This window comes from Rana temporaria, chromosome 10 (genome assembly GCF_905171775.1).
Source record: "Rana temporaria chromosome 10, aRanTem1.1, whole genome shotgun sequence".
Lineage (NCBI taxonomy): Eukaryota > Metazoa > Chordata > Amphibia > Anura > Ranidae > Rana > Rana temporaria.
The window spans coordinates 38,778,657-38,790,102 of record NC_053498.1 but is presented as its reverse complement, the minus strand read 5'-3'; the positions used below and the strand labels follow the sequence as shown (position 1 = coordinate 38,790,102).

At 41.5% G+C, this 11,446-nt stretch overlaps 1 protein-coding gene across 2 annotated transcripts in view; it reads left to right on the top strand.

Annotated features, from left to right (window-relative positions):
- Positions 1-11,446, top strand: part of POLD1 (DNA polymerase delta 1, catalytic subunit) — a 320,901-nt gene that overhangs the window by 108,380 nt on the left and 201,075 nt on the right. For both annotated transcript variants that reach the window (XM_040327564.1, XM_040327565.1), the window contains exon 13: positions 10,563-10,754. In XM_040327564.1, coding sequence (XP_040183498.1) covers positions 10,563-10,754 — 192 coding nt within the window. The remainder of the gene's footprint in view (positions 1-10,562; positions 10,755-11,446) is intronic.

Genomic DNA, 11,446 nt, shown 5'->3' with positions numbered 1-11,446 from the left:
AAGAAAATCCCAAGCTAGGTTCCAAAGGTGCGTGTAGTGGCCACTGATGTGTCTCTCAACATGAGGATGTGATCATAAACAGAAAAAAAGGCTTCCCATGGTGAAGTGTATATAGTAAAGGGTTTAATAAAGAAAAAAGTAAATTCTTAAAGAAAATGAAAAGATCATGGACCCCAAACACTGATGGCTAAGTTTGCGTTCCACGTCACTTCCGGCCTTTTTGGGTAGTTCCGGGCCTTACATGTTACACCACGTCATGTTCGTATCTGCTGTGACATTCCGTAATCAGGGATATCTCCATCAGATTGCACTCGGCGGTTACTGGGTATAACTCCAGCTCATAACTAACAAAGCAATCAGCTGGGCATCTTAATAAAACGAATGGCGTATATAATAAAAAAAGATACATTAAAATATGTTTAAAAAACATACATAAAACATAATAAATTTAAAAATTGCTTAAACAGTTAAGATCAAATTCTACGCTATTCCATCAGGTACCAATGTCTGCAAACTGTGGATCCACCTAGATTCTTTCTGGCTGATAGATCTAATCATGTGTGCCCCTCGCCATGGTTTCTTATATTTTTCTATTGCCCAGAAAGATACATTTGTGGGGCCTTTGTAATGGAATTGGGCAAAGTGCTTGCTTACTTTGTATTTTGGGAAACCCTTTTTGATATTTTGAATATGTTCCCTAATTCTGACCATTAGAGGTCTTTTATTTCTGCCTACGTACTGTAAGTTGCAAGTGCACTGTAGTACATATACTACTCCTTCTGTACGGCAACTAATAAAATCTTTAATTGTATAGAGTTGTCCTGTTTTTAGTTTTTTGGTCTTTTTGCATGTCTACATGCATAGCAATATTTGTATGGCACAAACCCTTTACTTGAAAAAAGTTGTATCCACTTTTGGGTGGAGGTTCTACTACATTCTTTACCACTAAGTCTCTTAATGTCGGGGCTCTTCTATAGACTATGTTGGGTTTATCTGGTAAGACACTTTGTAGGTGTCTGTCACTTTTAAGGATGTGCCAGTGTTTTCTTATAACTTTTTCAACCTCACGATGTTGTATATTATAGTCTAAGACTATCATTGGTGCCTCTAGATTATGTTGGTTCATCTTGGATCCTTGTAGCATTGTTTTCCTATCCATCTTCGATACATCTTCAATCTGTTTCTGGATAAACTCATCTGTGTAACCCAGGGTTTGACAAATTTGCTTGGAATCTAGGAGCCAGCTAAAAAAGTTAGGAGCCAGAAAACGCACCCCGTCCCGACGAGCTTGCGCGCAGAAGCGAACACATACGTGAGCAGCGCCCGCATATGTACACGGTGTTCAAACCACACATGTGAGGTATCGTGGCGATTGGTAGAGCGAGAGCAATAATTCTAGCCCTAGACCTCCTCTGTAACTAAAAACATGCAACCTGTAGATTTTTTTAAACGTCGCCTATGAAGATTTTAAAGGGTAAAAGTTTGTCGGCATTCCACGAGCGGATGCAATTTTGAAGCGTGACATGTTGGGTATGAATTTACTCAGCGTAACATTATCTTTCATCATAATAAAAAAAATGGGGATTACTTTACTGTTTTCTTATTTTTTAATTAAAAAAAGTGTAATTTTTTCCCAAAAAAGTGCGCTTGTAAGACCGCTGCGCAAATACGGCGTGACAGAAAGTATTGCAACGATCGCCATTTTATTCTCTAGGGTGTTAGGATAAAAAATATATATAATGTTTGGGGGTTCTAATTAGAGGGAAGAAGATGGCAGTGAAAAATGACATTAGAATGGCTGTTTAACTTGTAATGCTTAACTTGTAATACCAACGGCCACCACCAGAGGGCGCCAGCTCACACAAGGAAGAGCTGGGGACTTCACAAAAAAAAACAACATTTTTTGCCCACCTTCCAAGCCAAGTCGCCAGGACGCTATTTCTAGTCGCCATGGCGACCAGGATTTTTCGAGCCCTGGTGTAACCTTTGTCTTTGAATCTATTCCCAATGAATGTGGGTTGTAGTTTGAAATCGTTTTCATGTGTGCAATTCCTCTTTATTCTTGTAAGTTGTCCTTTTGGAATATTGAATAACCAAGATTTGTGATGGCAGCTCTTCATGGATAAATAACTGTTAGTGTCGATGTTCTTGAAGTGTGTCTTGGTTACCAACTTATTATCCATTAATTTAATATCCAAATCTAAGAAATTAACACATTGGTTACTAATATTCCACGTTAATGTAATATTCTTATCGTTGTGGTTTAATTTTGTGAGGATTTTTTCCAAGGAGTCCCTACTGCCATTCCAAATGATGAGTACGTCATCGATGTACCTTTTTGTACAGTGTTGGCTCCATTGGCATATCGGAGTATACTGCCCCTTCTTCCCACTGTGCCATGAATGCATTTGCCACACTGGGGGCAAACTTTGCTCCCATTGCGATTCCTGTGATTTGCTTAAAGTGTGTTTGATCGTGCCAGAAATAGTTATACTTGAGACAAAACTCAATGCACTTAATCAGGAACTTTCTTTGTTTGCATATCAGGATACTGTACTCTCGTAGCAATTTGGTAGTGCTGCATGCTTGATGTAGATGATAGATGCTACTCATGCCATTCCACATGGGGGTCTCTTCCGGATAGATTTAGGTCTGGGAAATGTAGGTGTTAATGCAGTGGGTAGAGGACTCGGCTTATGACCCACGCTTAATATCAGACCACTCACCATTTTGGGTTCAGCTCGATGTCTTGATTACCTCGGACCGTCCGTTGTAGAAAGTGAACCCATACTGGCTGACCTCGTTTCCTCCATCGAATGGAATAGGAGAGGCAGTACGGGAGTTTTTATATTTTAATAAAGGATCCGCCAGTCCAGGGATGGTGTGGGATAAGTGTTAAAGGCATTTCTTGAGGAGATGCCTTATTAAAGAAATATCTGGTATTAAAATTCGTTCCAGGGAATGGGAGAACAAGGTACAGGACAAATTGAAGGCTAGAGAACAAGCATTGGTAGCAGATCCTCTCAAGCTGAACATGACTCCTGGATAGAGGCACTATCCTTGTATAACTCTGTTCTGCTGTCTGCAGCAGAGAAGAGTAGATCTTTCCAACAGCAAAATTATTTTGAGGAGGGGGAAAATACAGGCCGGCTTCTCGCCCTTATAGCTAGGGAGCAACGGGAATCGTCTAATATTCTCGCAATAAAGGCCAAAACTGGGGAGATGCATACTCTTGGGGATGACATCTTAAAGGACTTTCAAAAATTTCATAAGGATTTATACTCCTCTAAAGCCAGTTATAGTCCACTGGATATGGCTTTGTTTTTAGAAACCTGCTCGTTTCCACAGCTATCGGAGGTAGATAGGGAAATGCTGAATTCACCCATTACCCTGATTGAGCTGAAGGGAGCCCTGGATGGGGCCTCACTTCATAAATCCCCAGGACTGGATGTTATACCATTACTGGGCGATCCCTTTGCCACCTTTGTTACAGGCCTTGCAGGAGGCAGCTGAAATGGGTACTCTGCCAGATAGTATTCAGGAGGCGATAATTATAGTGGGCCAGATTCACAGAAAAAGTACGCCGGAGTATCTGCTGATACTCCGGCGTACTTTCAAATTTGCCGCGTCGTATCTTCACAAACAAAGATACAACGGCTTTTGGCTAAGATCCGACAGGCGTACGGCTGTACGTAAGTGCTTTGTGAGTCAAGCACTTCCGACGAAAACTTGCGGCGGCGTAACGTAAAGGGGATACGTTATGCCGCCGTAATTATTCGTGAATCTGGCCCAGTATTATTAAAGCCGGGAAAAGATATGCTCCTGTTGGACTCTTATCGTCTGATTTCCTTATTGAATGCTGATGTTAAGCTCCTGGCTAAAATTCTGGCCACGAGGTTATCATGGGTAATAGATAAACTGATCCATCCGGACCAGTCCAGTTTTATACCCAATCGCTCTACGGCGGATAATATCAGGCGATTGTACTGTATATGAATATACAGGTGCAGGTGGACAGTCCGGGAGGTAGGGCCATTCTGTCGCTGGAGACTGCAAAGGCGTTCGATAGTGTGGAGTGGCCCTACCTCCTAGAGATCCTGGCAAGATTTGGACTGGGGAGTAAGTTCATAGAATGGGTAAAGGTGCTTTACTCTAAACCCAGAACCAGACTTCATATAGCCTGCAATCGAAAAATCCATCGCTGCTCATGTTGCAGCAGGGTTTTGTTCCAATCTCCGCCTCTATCAGGAATATGGATTCTGTAGAGAGCAGTAAAGGTAACCTTTGGTACTGTATAATTATGTTGAAAGACTGCATGTCTCCCAATGGGGAGATGGAAGTTGCCTATTTGCATGCTATAGGTATGTTTGGCTATCCTTCGCCAGAACTCCTGTTTTGTCTTACCGACATAGAAAGCACCGCATTCGCATTCCATAAGGTAGACAATGCCCTGAGTTTGACAGTTGGAAAAATGTAAGGGTTTAAAAATATCACCATTTGGGAGTCGAAAGGTCTTCGCCTTTTTGATGAGTGGGCAATGTGAGCAATGGCCACAAGGGAACGTGCCCAGAATGGGGCAATGTTTAGTCTTTTTGACAGCATCCCTGTATTCACTTTGTACCAGACGATCCTTGATCGAACTGGCACGTTTAAAGGTAACAGAGGGATGGTCTGCAATCAAAGCCTTGATTTTTGGATCATCGGTGAGGATGGTCCAATTTTTGGAGAAAATTTGTTGGATAAGTTTATGTTGACGTGAAAATCGTAAAATGATTTGAGTGATATCTGTATCTGACTTGGGCAAAGGCTTCATTTTGTATAGGAGAGTGTGTCTAGGGAGGAGATGGACTTTGTTAAACGCCTTTCGTAGACACTTCCGGCTGTAACCTCGACAGAGGAGTTGAGCCTGAAGCTTGCCAGCTTCTTCAAAGAAGAGTGCATTGTTCGAGCAGTTGCGACGCAGTCGCAAGTATTGCCCAAAGGGTATAGAATTTTTTAAGGGGAGCGGGTGGGAACTCTCAGCGTGAAGCACCGTATTTCCCGCTGTTTTTTTGCGAAACAACGTGCTGCAAAGATGTCGACTGGCGTCGATGTAAAGTCTCACATCCAAAAAAGTGATACTGTTTCTGTCATGTGTCATTGTAAAAGTTAGATTATATTTATTGCAATTTAGATGGTCAAAAAATTGCAAAAGTAGGGCCTCAGGGCCTTCCCATATGACCAGAATGTCGTCGATATATCTTTGCCACATCTTGATGTGGCTCAGATATTCGACGAGAGTCTGGTCATATGGGAGTAGCCGCTCCCACTCCCCCAGGTACAGATTGGCGTAGGATGGGGCACAACATGTCCCCATCGCTACGCCTTGCACCTGGAGGTAGTGGGAGCGGTTGAAAGAAAAACAATTGTGTTGCAATATATATTGGAGAGAATTTACTAGAAATTCATCAAGCGTATGATCATGGAGGTGGCCATGAGTCAGGCACTGGCGTACAGCATCAATCCCCAAATCATGGGGTATACTGCTGTACAGTGCCTCGACATCAATGGCAACCAAAATAGAGTCCTCAGAGACAAAAACCTCATCAGTAATCTGTAAAAGGTGGATCGTATCCTTTACATAAGAGGGTAATAGTATGACATAAGGTTGTAAATAACTGTCCACCACACGACTTAAATTTTCAGATATAGACCCATTGCCGGAGACTATCGGTCTTCCCGGCGGGGGATTTTTTTGTTTGAATTTTTGGAAGACAGTAAAAAGTTGCAATCTTGGGGTGTTTTGTAAGGATGAAATCAAACATATATCCTGAAATTATATGGTCTGCAAAGGCCTTATCCACAAGTGTGTAAAAATTAGCCAGATATTGGCGAATAGACAAGACAGAAATCTGTTTGTACCAATTAGTATTGGCCAAAGTGGTTTCACACATGGTGATATAATCACAATTGTCCATGAGGACAATGTTACCCCCTTTGACTGAGGGTTTGACTATAAATGAGGCATTGTCCGCAAGAGCGGACAATGCCTCATTTTCGCTGGAGGACAGGTTCCTCGGCTTTAGTTTGTAAAGGGGTAGTTTGGTAAGATCCCTAATGGTCTGTTTTACAAAAGTAGATATATTAGCATTGGTGTTTAAAGGAGGGCATGTATGAGATGGTTTCTTGAAAGTAATAGGTGGATTGACACTGGACTTGTCCACCTCCTCGAGTAAGGTGTCCAAGTCAAGTTGGTCAATTAGATCAATAAAATTGCTTTCTTCATAAAGATGGGTTAGATCCCGGAGAGCTTTAAACTCCTGCATACTCAGATCCGACCCGTCCATAATATCTGAACAGGTTTCCACTTTAGAGTGTATTAATTTGAGCAGAAGTTTCCTGGCAAATAGGTGTACATCAGTGATAACCTCAAAAAGATTAAAGTTCTCCTCCGGACAGAATGTTAAACCTCGGGAAAGTACCTGAATTTCCGCGTTTGTCAAAATGTGTGACGACAGGTTAATTACATTTGAGTGTTGGAGGGCATCCGTACCACAAAGGGGTCCAGGCCCCTCCCACTTCTGGTTAGTGGGGGAGAGCCGGGGGCCCCGTAAGGGGTTTAAAGATTTTTGGACTTTTGATACTGTTAATAATGTTGTTGTGCCATTGAGTATGCCACTAGGACCTGATGTATTCAGATCCAGTTCGTCAGTGGTTGGTATTGTTGTTTGTTTTTTAGATGGCAGGGGATCAGAAGGATCCTTATTGCCATCATCTAAGGTACTCCTTGATGGTATGATTTGTGTTATCAGATGAGCCTTTTTTTGAGCCTCGGTTGGAAAAGTAACATTTCTTTTTTCCTCGACTTTTCTGAGTCGGGGGTTGAGTTTGACCCTGTGAGGGGGCTTGAGAATTATTGGACTTGGAGGTGCCAGTTGTGCCCTGTTGGTCCCATTTGTTATAACGTTTTTTGGGTTGGGCATTCCATTTGTATGCCTTATCTTCCGAGAAAGCAAATTTGTCACGCCAAAATTTAAGTTCTTTTTCTTGTAGGATGTTTCTATTGTAAGCTGCCAAATGGTCTCGGAGATTAGTGCTCAATTCCACCAACAAAGCATTTTGGATATGAAGTGATAATTGGTTTTCCAAATTGCCAATTTCTACGTCTAGTGAGGCGATTTGTCTGGAATATTCACGAGACAAAATTGCCATCATTTCTTCTGAACATAGTTTTAAATTGTTTTCCCATTCCGCTTTGCATGTGCTACTAATTAAATCCGTATTAGGAAAAATTTGCACTCTTAAACCAACGGGTTAATTTTTTCTTTGATGTATCTATCAAAGGTTTTAATGTGCCAGTGGAGTGAGCATTTTTTCTCCAGGACCCTCTGCAGCTTATTCATAAGAGAAGAAATTTGAGTTTCTACTTGGTCAACTTGTTCAAAGGAGGATTCATATCCCTGCATAAGATTGACCCACTCGTTGCCCTGATATTGACTCATTTTAAGGAGAAGAAGGAGATAGGTAGAATGAAAAAGAATTTATAAACTAATATTGCAAGCTCCAAAAAAATCACCGCTATTCAGTCAGTACCGTACAACTCATGCTTTATCTCCACAGTGTCAAAATGGAGGGAACGGGTGTTTAACCACCCAAAAATAGCTAGAAAAGAGACAGGACACTATGGTGGAGAGAATGTGGCTGCTCACCCCGATAAAAATGATGAAAAGAATTTTCCCAAATCGGGTTATTATGCAGCTCAAATGGAGAGAGGTAATACCATGTAATAAAAAAGTTGTATTTATTCACATGTTAAAAGTTGGACAAAAGTGGACAAAAATTGGGTAGCATAAATGGATGGAGCATGAGTTGTATCAAGTACACAAACAGCGTTTACATAAATGTATAAGAAGCAGTACACAAACAATGTTTATACAGTCAAAAATGTGCATTGTAGTAAAAACAATCTAACGAACGTTTCGACCTTTTGGAGGTCTTCTTCAGAGAGTTTGTGTGGCTGGAAAGGAACATATAATGGTTAGACATCTCATGATCATAATTTAGGTAATAAGAGGTACATTGTTGGTTTTACAAAAAGCCCTTTGGCTAGAGGAGCAGTGTGCAAAAGGATGCAATGAAAGCAAAAAATTAAACAAATTTGTGTGCAACATTGCAAACAAAAGTATATTGAATATATTTTTTAATTTTAAATTTTTAATTATTAATTCCTTTACCTTGATGATGTGTCTCAATGATGTGCTGCAGTCCAAGCGGCAGCATCAGGCGGTCTAATAAGGATAGCTTCCATCCCAAAAAACAGCTGTCCACATACTGTGAAACACCCCGCTCAACACCACAAGAGGTCACCCCCAAAAATTATGGGGGCCAAGATGGAATGACCATATAGAAACCAGGAGGGGAAGGGGAACTCTAAACCCAGAACCAGACTTCGCATTAATAATAAACATTTGCCTGTATTTGATCTATATAGAGGGACCCGACAGGGGTGTCCGTTGTCCCCATTGCTGTTCGCACTAGCGCTCGAGCCACTGGCCATCCGGATCCGCACAGCCACAGAGGTGGTGGGGTTCTGTAGGGGCCAGAGGGAAGATAAAATATCGTACGCGGATGAAGCGCTTATCTATTTAGGTGACTCGGCTGATTCGTTGCGGGCTGTGATGGGGATAATAGGGGACTTTGGTAGCTTTTCGGGTTTTGTCATCAACTGGTCGAAATCAACCTTGATGCCCATAGACAAGCTAAGGGAATCCCTGCCAGTTGGAGCAGAACAGATTATGATAACTAATAGTTTTAAGTATCTGGGAGTGGTGGTATCTCCAGACCCGGCCGAGTATCTTCGGTTGAATATGGGCCCTCGGCTGGATAGACAGAAGGAGAAATGCAATAGTTGGTGTAAGCTTCCATTGTCCGTGGCAGGACGGGCAAATGTAATAAAAATGGTATGGGCGCCACAGCTTCTCTACGTCTTCCATAATTCACCCATATGGATCACAAATAAATGGTTTAAACAAATTGACTGGGGGTACCTACAGGGAGGCAGTGGATCCAATATGTAAACTCCCTACTAAGAAAGAGTGTCATATGGTTGTAGGGAGGAAACAAGTAAATTAGAATTTATTTGGCAACCATGGCTGGAGGATGCTAGTCTTGCGTTACCACAACTGGTAATAGATGGACTCCGGAGATAGGGAGCTTAGTGGGGTAAAGAGGGGGGAAAGTAGTAAAAAAGTATAATTTAAAGGAGAAAAAGCATATGCATTAGACCCTAGAGGAGCCTGGGGGGGGGGGAAGAGGGAAAAATGGAAGTTAGACACAATAGGGCACAAAAAGGTGAGGGGGAGGGTAGGGGGTGGAGGGTAGGGGGGGGGGAGAAGGGGTGAGAGAGGAGGGGAAGGGAGCGGAGGGGAAGAAGGGAAAAAGAAAAATGGATACTCTACACAAAGGCTACAAAGGTTGATAATAAAAATGAGGTTTTATGGAAATGCAACTAAATGTATTTTAATTTATATTTTTGTATAAGATTGAAAGCACAGTGTTTACTATAAGAAAAAAATTCTTAAAAAAAAAAAAAAAAAAAAAAAAAAAGAATTTAATTATAGATTTGTTTATTTATGCCGTTCATTTTTTTTATTTTATTTTAATTATATATCTTTTAGCATCAGCTTGCACTTGATTTTTCACATTTAGTATTCAATATATACACATAGATTGAGCTGCAGTTGTTTATATTCACATTCAGCATTGTAGAATTGACACTTTAGTTCACTTGGAGGCGCGAGAGTCCTTACTTTATATATTTTTTTTGCACCTGTGGTGACTAGCCCACGAAGTAATTAACTCGGGCTCTGTGTCCCATGATGAACAAGAAAAAAAGATTTGCTTTTCTGCATACATCTATTCCCCCTCCCCAGTAAGTTTAATATATACAGTATCCCACACATTTTTGAAAATATTTTATTATAGGTTTTCATGTGACAACACTGAAGAAATGACACTCTTTTGCAATGTAAAGTAGTGGGTGTACATCTTGTATAACAGTGTAAATTTTCTATCCCCTCAAAATAACTCAACACACAGCCATTAATGTGTAAACCGCTGGCAACCAAACTAAGTGCACCCCTAAGTGAAAATTTCCAAATTGGGCCCAGTTAGCCATTTTCCCTGCCCGGTGTCATGTAACGTGTTGGTGCAATGGGGTGTGAATGGGGAGCAGGTGTGTTAAATTTGGAGTTTATTACTCTCTCATACTGGTGACTTGAAGTGCAACATGGCACCTCATGGCAAAGAACTCTGAGGATCTGAAAAAAAGAATTGTTGCTATACATAAAGATGGCATAGGATATAAGACTGCCAAGACCCTGAAACTGAGCTGCAGCAAGGTGGCCAAGACCATACAGTGTGTGTGTTTTTTTTTTATTAAGAGTCCGACGCTGGACACATGCCATGGTCTGTGTTGCAGACCAATGACCGATTTTACTTTGGTTTTTAAAACATATATAACATGTGTGTGTGTAGAGAGAGAGACTAATTTTTAACATGTTTTCTGTTTATAATTTTTGTAGAATGGGAATGAACAAACAAGGAGAAGGCTGGCTGTGTACTGCCTGAAGGATGCCTATTTACCACTTCGTCTTATGGAGAAGCTCATGTGTGTCATAAATTACATGGAAATGGCTCGTGTGACAGGTGTACCTCTCAATTACCTGTTATCACGTGGGCAGCAAATAAAGGTGGTCTCACAGCTACTCAGACAGGTATGTAATATTGAATCAGCTTTCCTTGTTGGTGCCAAGCTTTTCTCACCTGATAGTTACAGGATTATTCTGTAAATCAATGCATGTAGACAGCCAATTAAATATATATTTAGTTGATCAGCATTTCTGTGAAGTTGTAATCCTAAAACAGTGAAATGTCATTCTTGTTCTTTAGAAAAGCCTGTAGTCTTCTTCCTTTTTTTTTTTTTTTTTTTTCGTTTAACCAGCAAATTGAATGAAAGCAAGAATTCACCCATCCACACACTCGATGGGGGAATTTTCCCTGCTGTCAAAATACACTAAACTAATCAGTGCTTCCGGCTATAGCCTGCAGTCGGGGGTATACCTAGAGCATTTGGCACCCGGGGCAGATCCTATATCTGGCAGCCCCCCTTCCCCCAACCCCCCCAGGCAGGCAGGCAACTTATGTCAAGTGACGTTAGGATAGTATACTGTTAGGGTGGTATATAGAGCCAGGTTAGGCCTCTCCCCAATGTGTGTCACCCGGGGTGGAATGCCACCCCCCCCCCCCCCCCGAACCTCCCTTGGTACGCCACTGCCTGCCAGGCTGATCGAGTGGGGGAAATCCGACAGGCTGGTTTTAAAGATGTCAACAGTAAATCGATGCTTGTACAAGCAGCCTGCACATACATGGATAAAAATTTGGCCTGTTCCTGCTGAACTGGTTACAT